Below are 13,999 nucleotides of genomic sequence, written 5' to 3'. Positions count from 1 at the left end.
ATTCGAGGAATCAAACATCAAAGCGATTTCATGCCCGGAGCCACAATTCCAAACCGTCTAGCCTATCGAAGTAACCCCGAAGAAACTAAGGAATTACAAAGGCAAGTGACTGAATTGTTGAAAAAAAGGGGTACGTTCGAGAGAGCCTATGTCCATGCGTCGTGCCTGTACTCTTGGTGCCTAAAAAGGATGGCTCTTGGCACATGTGTGTGGACTATCTAGAAATCAAAAAATCACCATTAAATATCGACATTCGATTTCGCATTTAGACGATATGTTGGATGAGTTAAGTGGAGCTCAACTTTTCTCTAGGATAGACCTCAATAGTGGCTATCATTAGATCCGAATGAGAGAAGGTGATGAGTGGAATAGCATTCAAAACCAAGCATGTTTTGTACGTGTGGTTGGTTATGCCTTTCGGCTTAACTAACACACCAAGTACTTTTATGCGTTTAATGAATCATGTTCTTCGTTCTTTCATTGGTAAATTCTGTGTGGTTTATTTTGATGACATATTGATTTATAGTAAGTTTCTGGAAGATCATATTTATCATTTGAAATATGTTTTGGAAGTGTTGCGAAAGGAAACGGTGTTTGCTAATCTTAAGAAGTGTTCATTTTGTACTAACAAACTTGTTTTCCTAGGATTCGTGGTTAGTTCAGAAGGTCTTGAAGTCGACCAAGAGAAAGTAAAGGCAATTCGAGAGTGGCCATGACCTACAAGCCTTAGTCAAGTAAGAAGTTTCCATGGCTTATCTAGTTTCTATAGAAGGTTTGTTCCTAATTTTTAGTACTTTGGCTGCTCCTTTTACGGGAATTATCAAGAAAAACTCTAATTTTCAATGGAGTGAGGAAAAAGAGAAGTCCTTCACGTTTATTAAAGATTGTTTGACAAATGCTCCTTTATTATCCTTACCTGATTTTAACAAAACTTTTGAGATTGAATGTGATGCTTCAGGATTAAGCTAAAATGAACTCAAAAACATACCATGCAAGGAAGAATTCAAAACCAAAGCTTTTCTCCTCTTAAATGGAAATTTTCAATTCAAAACATAAGAAAAGAAAGAAGATGATAGCTTATTTTCCTTTTAATTAACTTAATCTTTTAACCTAATTATCAAATTACCATATTAACCTTTAAAATTCATTAAAATTTCATTAAAATCTTTCCTTGCATATCCACTAACTCTTTAATTGGAATATTTACCATTTAGTCCATTAACATTCCTTTCCATAGCCATTTAGCCCTTTTAACTAATAGAATTCAACTTTTACACTTTTTATGATTTAGACCTTTTTACTTAATTAACTATTTAAACTTCAAATTTTCTTAACGAAACTTTAATGCGGCCTTAATATAATAGACATTTAATAAATAAAATAATAATAACCCATTCGTCTGAATTGTTGTCCCAAAACTATTTTTTCCGACACCACTAAAAACGGGCTATTACAATATATAACTTATTGTTATATATCATTGCGTATTATTATACTAGTTAAGATATGCTCTAAGTCCCTACACTTTTGTACATTTGAAAGTTAACTCTTCTACTATATTATATAATGTTATATCATATCATATAATATATTTATAGTTTATATATATGCATTGATGATTAAACATTATAATATCATATAATTTTATATCTTTTACTATAATCTACGTTAGAATAATATATATGTATTAATATTTTTAGTAATAGTTATATATTATATCATTATTTTATGTATTAGTAATATACTAATTTAGTATATCGGTTTAAGGTCAAGTTAGGTAACCGGTCTCCATTTCGGTAATAGTTATATAATATATTATTATATAATCACTAAAGTTTAATTTTATATTTTTAATATTGTTAATTTTATATATTTATTATACATATATAATTATAGTATTAAAATATTTTATATTAAGATAATATTTTTAAAATTTTATTTCACTTTTTAATTTAACATAAAATTATTATCAATTACTTTTCCTATTAATAAAATTTTAGTATAAAATATACAATGCTTATGAATACATTTTTAAAAATAAAGAATTATCATTTATTTTATTTTATTTTTATTTTAAGTAATAACATAAAATTATATTAATTATTGAAGTCTATCATGGTTGTTTAGTTATGAATCCGAGTTTTGGGTCGGATTTATCTCAAGCTCGAGCTAGATCAATCTTTGACTTGGATCTATGACGGGCTCAGGCTTTCTCGGACTTGGATCATTACAAGCTTAGATCGACATGGGCAAACTTTCGAGCTCAAGTTTATTTTGCCAGCTCTAATGTTTAGTGATGACATTTAGATATTGCATATACTAGCTGATACATATATCAACTAAAATGCTTTAAATAATTATGTGTTTCCAAATAAGTCTTGGGCACGTTAGAAGTATGACAAACTAGCCAGTTCTATAAAATGAAAAATTCTTAAAAGAAAGAAGCAAGAAATGAATATGGTCACGTGTTAAAAAAGGCGGGTACTCATGAAGAAATCCAAGGCATAAGTTTCAAAAGTGGTTCAGTTACATGAAATTATGAATATAATGAGATATCTCAATCAATAATGTCATAACTAAGGATGATGGAGCTGACAAAAGGAAATTATTGTCAACAACGCTTCTATCATACCTTATGAAATGTATCTCGAGCATGAAATTCAAACTCCCAAAAGGTTTAAAACCAAGTGGAGTACATGTAGCATAATAGTGAAAAAATAAAAGTTATAAAATCTAGAATTGACTTGTAAAATAAACTTTCACAAGATACTTGACTTTGATTATGAAAATGATTAACTTTGTTTGAGTGCAATAATTTGACTCTAAATACAAGTTATTTATTTACATTTAGTACATTTTATTAAGTTGATATAAATTATTTGATAATATTATAAAAATAAAAAACAAAAATCCCTAAAGGATTAATGCTTGAAGCATAAAACTTTGAGTTTCTAAGAAAATCATTAAATATGAATATGAGTTTTTCACGTATTTTTAATAATCAATGTATTTATAAATATATGTTATTATTGTTGATATTATGTATTAAATATAATTGGAGTTTTGAAAATTTCCAAGAGCAATAATTATTTGCTGGATAAACTTTATAATAAAAGTATATCCGAAGATCGAGTGTTCAATAAGGACAAATGGTCACACAATAACATCATAAAGAATTGCTATTGAGTATCCAGTGGTGTTTATATAATCAAAATTAATGAAGATCATTTTTTATGTGGATTGGAGATATTGAAAAGGAATATAAATGATCATACAATTATGTTATAAAACGATGGTACTAAAGTACTATTTCTTTATGTGTCTAATACACTCATTGAGTTGGTAATAGTAAATGATAAAATCCATGATTTTTATAAAACTGTTGGCAACATCTAAAGCATAGCAATTGAACTTTATTGTTATATTGATACACATCAACAAAATTTGTTATAAATGTTGATGATTTACTATTCATAAATAATATTAAACGTCTCAACATTAAGTTATAAATGATGTTAAAATAAGAGAGTAAAATATACACTATACCCTTTTTTAATCAACTCTTTTTTCTTTACTAGAATTTTTTTCACAAAGTTTTTCCTAATAATATTTTAACGAGACATATTTATTCTTTATTAATGGATATCCAATGAGTGGTATAAATAATATATTATTATAGATGTCCATAACTCTCAAAGTTGTAACCTCTATTGGAATAATGAGGATTTTATATTGTAATTAAACCTCTATTTACTATTTGTAACTTAAGAAATTGTATTATATTAAAAGATATATTTATAGAAGTATGTACAAGGCTGGTAGAGATGTAGAAGAAATAAAATAAAAGTTCTCTCATTTATCTTTCTATTATATTATTTCTTTATATTTATATTTCCTCTTTATTTTATTCTTTCCTTTCATTATTTCATAATAATTCTGTCTTTTTATAATTACAAAATTAAAAAAAATCAAATTTTTAAATTAAAAATGCAAAAACTTAATGTGTCAAAATTAAAAATAAATGAACTAAATTCAAAGTTTAATATAGCATAGGACCGCTAGCATATTTAAACTTATGGGTGTTTTTTTCTACTTTAATTGGAAGCCAACTAATCTTGGATTAACCTGTCCATATGTACAAAACGTATACCGAAGAGTATCCTGAAATTGATTTTGTTACTATATTAATCATCCATCACTCCAAATATATTTTTGTATCTTAATGCAATAGTTGTAGTCAAATTAGGTAATGGTTCTCAGGGTTTAAATTTTTTTATCTAAAATACTTTTTTTAATTTGGTAAATTTTTCTACCTTAATATCTGAATTAGATAATTGTTTCCCATTAAAGTTTAAACATTTTAAAATTAATTTTGAACCTATAATTATTCTCACAATAAATTTTAATTTTTTTCTCTAACTTCTTTTTAAAATATATTATAGATTAATTTAAAAAAAATTAAAGTTATAATTTAAAATTAATTGTCAAATTCAAGAATGAATTTAAAAAAAAAATCAAACGCCAAACCAAAACAATTACCAAAATTCGGCCAAATAATGAAATAGTTTTATTTTTAAAAACACAAGGAAATTTGAATTACAAATATTCTTATCTATAACCGCACACCTAGAGAGCATCGTACGTAATGGAACAGTATATAGGATCGAAAATATAAAGCATATATGGGAAATTGTCACGTGGAAAGAGCTCTCTCTGTCTATCATAAATAGCCTTCACCATTTTTATTATTTTAACCTGTAGTGCAGTTGTAGATTTAACAGTCTCTGCTTAGCTTTCAAGCTTTTCAAGGTATGGTTTCTTTTCTTTTCTCTTTTTTTATTCTGTATTATCTCAGTCTCAAGCACGCACGAAATGACAACAAAGAATAAAATCCAAAAGGAGATCTCCCATGAAATCCGTAATGTTTAAGTGCATGCAGGCAATCTGCTTTCCATTTCCTTTTTTCTTCTTCTTCGTGATCTTTCTTGGTTATAGCCATTGAACTTATAATCATAGTGGAGAAGTTGTTTGGTAGATTTTTACATCATTGAGTGATGAGATCTGTAGAGAAAAACTCAAATTTCATTGAAAAAAATTACCCCTAAATAGAAAAGCCAAGAAGAAGGTTTCAATTCTATCCAACTGTCCCAATTGCGCTCGGATTTGGATGGAGAGAAAATCCTAACAGATAAAATCTCTCTTTTTTTTTTATGGAGAATACATTGTCATAGTTATCGAATAATTTCTTGACTTTCTTCCTCTAGGTCTAGGGTGAGCCAACCTGGATTTGTAAGGTCTGTTGAGCCTCGCACATTCTTATAACAACGACTGTGAAACTGATATTTGATGATTTGTCATTTTAATTCCTCAAACATTTTACATGTTAGTATTTCAGAACGGATAGCGATGGAAGGTGGTGAGAATGAGAATGGGGGTAAGAAGAGGGGATGCGGTTGCAGCAAGCAAGATTTCTTGCCAGAAGAGTCATTTCAGAGTTGTAGAAGCTATTTGAATGCATTGTGTAACACTAAATCTAGGCTTAGAGACCGGCTGCTGGCACGTTCCGCGGACCATATGGAACTACATGAAATACGTGGTCGTAGCCAGCATGAAATGAAGAAAAGGTTGAATTGGTGGGACATAATTTGGTTTGGGATTGGAGCTGTGATGGGTTCAGGAATATTTGTCCTCACTGGGGAAGCCGCTAGAAATCATTCTGGGCCAGCAGTCGTGGTTTCGTATCTTATTTCAGGTATGACTGCGCTGCTTTCGGTTTTGTGCTACACTGAATTCTGTGTGGAACTACCGGTTGCGGGAGGCTCATTTACATATCTTAGAGTAGAGCTGGGTGATTTCGTTGCTTATATTGCTGCTGGGAACATTCTGTTTGAGTACGTGGTTGCTGGTGCTAGTGTGGCAAGGTCCTGGACTTCCTATCTCGCTACTTTGTTCAACCATGACCCCAATAGTTTCCGCTTCCATGCTTCATCCTTTCCCGAAGACTACAGCCATTTAGACCCTATTGCAGCAGTTGTCTCACTGCTCATCTGCATTGCCGCATGTATGAGCACCAAAGGGTCCTCAAGGTTCAATTCCATTGCCACCATTGTCCATCTACTAGTTTTGCTTTTCATTCTCATTGTTGGTTTGACCAAAGCTAACCCCCAACATTTTTCCAACTTTGCCCCTAATGGCATCCGTGGTATTCTGAAAGCTTCATCTATTCTCTTCTTTGCTTATGTGGGATTTGATGGAGTGGCAACCCTTGGAGAAGAGGTTAAGAACCCGGGTCGAGATATCCCAATCGGCTTAATAGGCTCGATGTTGATTATAATACTACTGTATTGCCTTCTCTCAGCAACATTGATTTTGATCCAACCCTACTACCAAATTGATGTGAATGCGCCATTTACTTTGGCATTCCAAGCCATAGGCCTGAAATGGGCTAAATATATTGTTGCTTTAGGTGCATTGAAGGGCATGACCACGGTCTTGCTAGCCAACATACTTGGACAAGCTCGGTATTTCACTCACATAGGGCGCACTCATTTGGCACCACCCTTCCTTGCAACCATTAACGAGAAAACAAGAACACCAGTTAACGCCACAGTCGTCATGACCCTCCTAAACTCCATCGTAGGATTCTTCACAAGTCTTGACGTGCTGGCAAACCTTCTTTCCTTGACAACACTGTTGATTTTCTCACTGGTTGCATTGGCGCTTTTGGTTAGACGTTACTATGTGGGAGGTGAGACAACAAGCTCCAACAGAAACAAGCTGATCCTGTTCTTGATGTTGATGGTAGGATCCTCAATTGCTACTGCTGTATATTGGGCGATTGGGAAAAATGGATGGATCGGATATGCAGTGACTGTCCCCATTTGGTTCATAGCTACACTTGGGCTAAATCTGATGGTGAAGGAAGCAAAGAAACCTAAGTTGTGGGGAGTGCCATTAGTGCCTTGGCTACCATCAGCTTCTTTTGCCACTAACGTTTTTATCATGGCTTCAGTTGATGGGGCATCATATGTGCGATTTGGAATCTGGACATTGCTATTGCTGGTCTATTATGTTTTCATTGCACTACATGCTTCATATGATGCAGCTAAGGAGACTACTGATACAACTTCAGCAGCTACTGCTACATGCCTTGAGGATGGAGGAGCATCACAACTCCACCATTGAATCTTTTCTGGAGTAGATTATTATTATATATTGCTCTTATTTATTTTCGTTATTTGTAACTTCAAGGTTTAATTATATTAATGCAAAATTATGTTTTTTAATTCGGCTTGTGCAAATTAATTTGTAAAATTAATATTAAAATTTTTAAGATTACCAACTCAAGCATTTCAGGAGGCAAGGCCAAACGTCCAGGCTGGTTTTCTCTACAAAAAGATAAAAAAGGCGGAAGGAAAGATGATCAAATAAGACTAAGGAAATTCTTGCGAATAGAGTAGAATATCGTCATTTAAATAATGAATTACGCACAAGCGAAACACCTGCAGCTCCCCTAATGCTTTGAAAACCCAACACTGGATAATATATATATATAAATTGCTTACAAGCTAAAACAACGAAGATGGCAATGGCACCAACAAAAAGACCTTTGGGTGAGAAAGCACACAGACCTAAAAAAAGGAAAGTTACAATTGATTGCCTTTTGATGCGTTTATATTTTCTAACCAAATTTTATGTCTCTATCTTAAGGAGAGAATTAAGAGATGTACTATTGAACCGCTGAGCAAGACCACGGATCACAAGAACAATAACATCCCTGATGTATCGCGAATGCACCATGAGGTCTACTTCGTTCTCGCTGTCCACCACAATCCTAAGTCGGCGTTGGTCATTACGGAAAACCTCCACCTGCCACAACTTGGATCCTTTAGATTTAAACAAAAATAAAGAATCGAGTCTTGATGAGCAATCTAGTCATTCATCACTAAAATATTTTCTTAATATGAGAGAAAAGGTCCTTGAAAAGAATTATCAATTCATTTGACCTATAATCTAATGCACCAACTAGAAGACAACAATGTGGATTGCATTGTCTAACGACATGAAATTAGCTCTGTCAAGAAACAAACTTACATGAAAAGGAGGAGCAAAGGTTCCACGTATTTCGGTAGCAGGAAAAGAAGTCTTTGAACCCGGCTTTACAACCTTAACTCGTTTTCTATTAATTTCCAGGATTCTTCTCTCAAGGCACCCTTCTCCTGGGACCTGCAACATTAATAATGATAAATGTAGATAATTATGTTTTTCTTTCTGAAATAGAATAACCATATAAAGAACGGAAGGGAGGATATGAAATAAGAACCTTCTTTGGGTTACGATCCTTGTCACATAATACCTGCTCCAGAGATTGAAGCAGTAAGTCTCAGAAATCAAAAAAGTATAAACAAACTTGGCCACTTCATCTGTCAAAGTATCAAGTTACACAGTCTTATAATTTTTTTTCCTAGGATTAAGACTCAAATATATTTCTACTTAGGATGTCTCCACCATTGCTTTTGAAAACACTTTTTGATATCAAAAGCACTTCTACAACCATAAGTATGCAGATAATATTTTTAAAGACAATTACTTTTAGAAAACACTTTTAAACTCGACATTTTTTTTATTATTTAAAATCACCCTTTTAAGGCTCATTTATCATCCCTAATTTTTTCATACTATTTATGTTGGGTATACAATTTTTCTCTTTGAAATTTATTTGCTTATACATTCAAATTCAAATTAAACTTTACAAAAATTTATATTAATTGTTTAAGAAAATATTTAAAATTTATATTTCATATATCAATATATTAATAATGAGTTATAATAAATTATTTTTATATTTTTATTGCAATTTAAGTTGATATATTTTATATATCATAATATTAACTAATTTGAGTATCATTTAAATACATATTCTTTTACTTGACAACATAATATCTCAAAATTTCTAATTTAAAAAGCACTTTTTGACAATGATAAACACTTAAATCTTAAACCAAACTTTTCAAAACTACTTTTCCACCACAGCTTTTAAAAACACTTTCCAAAAACAATGCTAAACTAGTCATTTGGCTCCTTTATTTGGTTTTAATACTTAAAAGGAACTTCCTAAACTGACATAACATCTATTTGAAAAAAATAAAATAATAGTAACTGGTTGGATCTTCACAAAACTCATAGCAAGGAACGTCCTAACTATGCTTGTGACTTTTTAAGTCAAATGGGTGAAAGGAAAATCAGGTTCCTATATCTTCATACTCAATAGTAATTGTTGGAATTCCTTAAATTAAGCAGATTTTCTACATTAGTGCTAGGAATTTCCTTGTACTATTAGCCATAATCAAATTACTAATTTTTAGGGATAGGATAATTTCTAGAGATTATTTAATTTTTTATTTTTCCTGCTATTCTTTAAAAGGCTGTACTCAAATTAGAAGTAATAAGAGAGAATCATTCTTCTTCCTAAAACTTGTTCATGGTATCAGAGCATCAGGAATCCATTTGATCCTGCTCTTACTTCTCTTCTCTTGTTCTGTTTTTCTCTATTAGAAACCCTACTCCCATGGGTGACACCGAAAATTTCTCTAGCGAGATCTCACAAATAACTCAAAATCACGGTCAAGGAATCCCACAAGGTGACCTTAACTCTTCTCTTATAATCACAAATCATCGATTAGATGGAAAAATTTCTGCAATGGTCACAATCATCCTTATGGTTCTTCGTGGCGAGGAAAAATTGGGTACATTAATGGACAAATTCCTCGACCAGCATCAACAGACTCGGTTATACAACTTGGGAGCTTAACAACTCAATGGTTATGGCTTGGCTTATAAATTCGATGGAAGGTCATATAAGCGAACGTATCTTTTTCAAAGCGCCAAAGAAATGTGGGATGCAATCAAGGAGAATTACTCGGATCTTGGAAATACTTCCCAAGTATTCGAGATCAAATTAAAGTTGAAAGATATTCGACAAAGAACACTTGAAGTCACTCAATATTACAACCACCTAAAGATCTTATGGCAGGAGTTACACATGTATTATGAAGTTGATTGGGGCGAGGGCTTGGAACACACCAAGTTCATGGATCATCTTAACAAAGAACGTCTCTATGAGTTCCTAACAGGACTAAATCGTGATCTTGATAAGGTCCGAGGACGAATACTAGGCAGAACCACATTGCCAACCATAGGAGAAGCATTTGCTGAAGGAAGGAAGAGAAACGGCGTCTTATTATGTTGGGAGACGCAAGAGAATTAAAACCATTGGCTTTAGCTGGTCATCATCCTTCCGAGAACTCTGCTCTTATTTCAAGAGGCCCTCAATCTCAAAGGTTCAAAGATGGAATTGATTTTGGTTCAAAAAGGCATGGTGTAGCCACTGTAATGGGGTTGGGCATACCAAGGAGAAATGCTTCAAACTCCATGGCTATCCTAAAGAAAAAAAACAGAAAGAAAACAAGGCAGCAATGATATCTACTACTGAAGAAGATGCTCAGAATGTTAGGCTAACCAAAACTCAACTTGAGGGTCTTCATAAACTACTCGGGACTCCTACAGCCAGTGGGTCACTAGCTATTCAAGGTACTGCTTTAAATACTACACACGAACCTATCACAACTTCCTGGATACTAGACTCGGGTGCATCCGACCACATGACAGGTAATCTAAGTTTGTTTCACACCTATTTACCTTGTCATGATCACTCTCGGATTCGCATAGCTGATGGATCTTACTCGCCGGTGGCTGGAATGGGGACAGTGAGACTTACTGAAAATTTGTCCCTTGATGTTACTTTCTTCAAAAACGAGCCATATTTTTCAGCCTCTCATCTTCAAGGGGAGATACTTAGTGAAGATGAGACCTTGAGCAATCTTCTCATTATACCACAAGACTCTATCAGCCCTACCACCACTACAAAACCTGCTGAAAATCCTACAGCCACTGTTATTCCTGTTTTGGAACCTGTCAGCCCTACCACAACTACAAAACCTGCTGAAAATCCTACAGCCACTGTTATTCCTGTTTTGGAACCTGTTTTTCCTATCTCCACTGTTCAGCAACAAGAAACAAGGGTGATTAATCGTACTAATGAAGAAAAACAGCCCACTCATTCTGAAAAACAACAAGGAAAAACTCAGGGACTTCATGTATACTCTCGGAGACATCAGCTGCCTGAGACCGAAACAGCAGTGCCTATGCCATCTTTACCCGAGGACTGTCCTGAGGAAGAAGTTTCACCTCCTTCATCTTCCATCCATCTTCCAATTGCAGTAAGAAAGGGCACTAGGAGCTGCACTCAACATCCCATTTCTCGGTTTGTATCCTATGGAAACTTGTCTAAATCCTACAATGCCTTTGTTTCTAATGTTGACTCTGTAGAAACTCCAAAGAACATAGACAAGACTCCTATGGAACCCAACCTTAAATTAGGAACTGATAAGGATGGAGAAGAAGTAGACAGGGGAGATATCAACGGAGAAACATTTGGAAGCTGCCTACAGGATATTGAGATACTTAAAAGGGACTCCTGGTAAGGGGTTGCATTTCAAGAAAAATGTTCAAGAAATTATGGGCAAGCTGGGTTTGATTCACATCTACACTCCAGCTTGAGGGGGAGTGTTGGAATTCCTTAAATTAAGCAGATTTTCTACATTAGTGCTAGGAATTTCCTTGTACTATTAGCCATAATCAAATTACTAATTTTTAGGGATAGGCTAATTTCTAGAGATTATTTCCTTTTTTATTTTTCCTGCTATTCTTTAAAAGGCTGTATTCAGATTAGAAGTAATAAGAGAGAATCATTCTTCTTCCTAAAACTTGTTCAGTAATAAAAATAGAAAGATGCATCAATACCACAACCTGAGTAGATTAAGGAAGAGAAAAAACTTATAAGGTGAAAAGAAATACCAATCACTTAAAACAAGGAATATAATCTCACCTCAAACTTTACAGATCCAATATCAAGCTTCTGTTTTACTTCTTTATAAACATCATGCTCTGCAATTTAAACAATCACCAAATAAAGAAAAAGGATAGACATAAAATACATGAAAAGTTGAAGAACAGTATGTACAACTGTTCAAAGCTCAAGTTGGAGCTTTGTTGTGGGACAGACAACATCAACATCTATTTACTAAGAACGGAAATAAGAAAGCCATCTAACACCAGGTGAGCCCATGCTCAGCCAAACAGAATGAGAAGAATTCATTTCCATGTAGAAATGCAATAGAAAACCTCAGAATATTATTGGTTGAAAAAAGAGCAGAAGGTCAGAATTACCGACTGCAATTGGCTCAGTTGATGCAGAAACAGGTTGTCCCTCAATGCCATCCTCCCTGACCGGAGTATAAATAGCAACCAACCTGTACCCCACATCATCAACATTTGCTTCATACATCCTCCCTGTTTCACCTGCAGGATCAGTATATCTTTCAGAACAAATATATAAAGGATTGAAGCCTGGACCCTAAGCTTTAAATCAAGTTAATAAATACGGTTCCTCATAATTTCATAAGAGAAGTTTAATATCTTAAGAATCTTAAAGCATTCAGCACATAACCCCCCCCCCCTCTATTAACTCCCTAGAAGACAGAGCCAAAGCTACCTCTTTGAATCACAATAAGGGTACCCTAAGAGAAATTTAATATCTTAAGAATCTTAAAGCATTCAGCACATAGCCAGGCAGTATATTCGTTTTTTCCCCCTCTTCTATAACTCCCTAGAAGACAAAGCCAAAGCTACCTCTTTGAATCACAATCAGGGTACCCATCGGTCATTGTAACCTGATCAGTCAATCTTTCATAACCAATATGTCAGAAGATTGGAACCTGGACATTATGCTTTAAAGTTTTCAGTTAATAAATCATATTCCTCATAATCTCATAAAATAATTTTGGTATCTCAATAAAGGAATCTTAAAGCTGCAGAGCATTGCAGGCAGTAGATTTATCCTTTATTTCTCAACTCTGCAGCTTCCTACAAAACTAAGTAAGCGGTAACTCTTTGAACTGTGATTCGGGCACTTTAACCTGATCAGTCAATCTTTAGAACAATATGTAAAAGGAACTAAGAAACTAGATTCTCAACTTTTGACCAGAAACAAGGGAAAAAGTATATAAGTGCATCCAAAGATTGGAATTTCAGTCAAACAGTTATGTCAATATCTAAAATCCTTAGCAGACCCATGGCTTTTGCATACCTGGTATGGAGATAAGATCAGGACTACCAACCATTGATCTAAGCCACTGAATTTTACTTTTTCCTTCTTTTCCTCCAAAATAAGTGCCACGTACAGCATATAAATTGGTATGAAAGCCCCTCCCTTCAATCTCTAGCTTATCAATTCTAGGAATCCCTGAAGAAAAAGAGAATTTCAGTATCAAATTAAGGAGCAGAAGGAAAGAACAAATCAATAAATTCTTAATGTAAAAAGTAACAGCGCTAGTAGTTCTTATATTTGATGCTATTTGATATTAACTTATCCCCGTAACTTCCTCCACCTTCCAATGAGGTAAGCACCCATTTTACACCTCAAAGTTTTGCAACATGAGTTTATCCAAACTAAAAACTGGAAGCCATATTTAACTTTACAGGAATCACGAACATCAACTTTTAGTTGTGGTGAGCAGCTCACATAGAAGTAATTACTCTCACACCCACAACAGAAATCTTTCTAATGACCATCTCATTCCAAACATGAAGTTAGACAACGAGTGAAAGAGCTTTAACCATACTAAATTTTTAAAGAGAAATTTTCCTTAGGAGAGAATAAAGTGAAGAATGTTATATGCAAATAACTTTTAGTTGTGGTGAGCAGCTCACATAGAAGTAATTACTCCGACACCCACAGCAGAAATCTTTCTAATGACCATCTCATTCCAAACATGAAGTTAGACAATGAGTGAAAGGGCTTTAACCATACTAAATTTTTAAAGAGAAATTTTCCTTAGGAGAGAATAAAGTGAAGAATGTGATATGCAAATAACTTTTA

General features: G+C 33.6%; 2 protein-coding genes across 7 annotated transcripts in view; one reads left to right on the top strand and one right to left on the bottom strand.

Moving 5' to 3' along the window:
- The first annotated feature begins 4,636 nt into the window (after positions 1-4,636).
- On the top strand, positions 4,637-7,286 carry LOC108482705 (cationic amino acid transporter 1-like). Of its 3 annotated transcripts, XM_053028814.1 has the most exons (3): positions 4,637-4,809; positions 5,265-5,294; positions 5,388-7,286. In XM_053028814.1, the coding sequence occupies exon 3, from the start codon at positions 5,407-5,409 to the stop codon at positions 7,183-7,185; it is 1,779 nt and encodes a 592-aa protein (XP_052884774.1). In that variant the 5' UTR covers positions 4,637-4,809; positions 5,265-5,294; positions 5,388-5,406; the 3' UTR covers positions 7,186-7,286. The 3 variants fall into 3 exon arrangements, with proteins under 3 accessions (XP_052884774.1, XP_017641314.1, XP_017641315.1); XM_017785825.2 differs by lacking the exon at positions 5,265-5,294 and having other exon boundaries at positions 4,649-4,809; XM_017785826.2 differs by lacking the exon at positions 5,265-5,294 and having other exon boundaries at positions 4,650-4,809; positions 5,396-7,286.
- A 156-nt stretch (positions 7,287-7,442) lies between these two features.
- Positions 7,443-13,999, bottom strand: part of LOC108482703 (187-kDa microtubule-associated protein AIR9) — a 29,300-nt gene continuing 22,743 nt past the window's right edge. For all 4 annotated transcript variants that reach the window (XM_053028811.1, XM_053028803.1, XM_053028802.1 and 1 more), the window contains exons 33-38: positions 13,208-13,363; positions 12,289-12,420; positions 11,948-12,006; positions 8,324-8,356; positions 8,095-8,226; positions 7,443-7,869 (exon numbers count right to left, since the gene is read on the bottom strand). In XM_053028811.1, the coding sequence (XP_052884771.1) occupies positions 7,693-7,869; positions 8,095-8,226; positions 8,324-8,356; positions 11,948-12,006; positions 12,289-12,420; positions 13,208-13,363 (689 nt within the window). In that variant the 3' untranslated portion in view covers positions 7,443-7,692. The remainder of the gene's footprint in view (positions 7,870-8,094; positions 8,227-8,323; positions 8,357-11,947; positions 12,007-12,288; positions 12,421-13,207; positions 13,364-13,999) is intronic.

This window comes from Gossypium arboreum, chromosome 1 (genome assembly GCF_025698485.1).
Source record: "Gossypium arboreum isolate Shixiya-1 chromosome 1, ASM2569848v2, whole genome shotgun sequence".
Taxonomy (NCBI): Eukaryota; Viridiplantae; Streptophyta; class Magnoliopsida; order Malvales; family Malvaceae; genus Gossypium; species Gossypium arboreum.
The sequence above is the reverse complement of the archived record's forward strand: the minus strand, read 5'-3'. Positions and strand labels throughout refer to the sequence as shown.

Coding starts and splice junctions, on each gene's coding strand:
- LOC108482705 (XM_053028814.1), top strand. CDS start 5,407: ATGGAAGGTGGTGAGAATGAGAATGGGGGTAAGAAGAGGGGATGCGGT.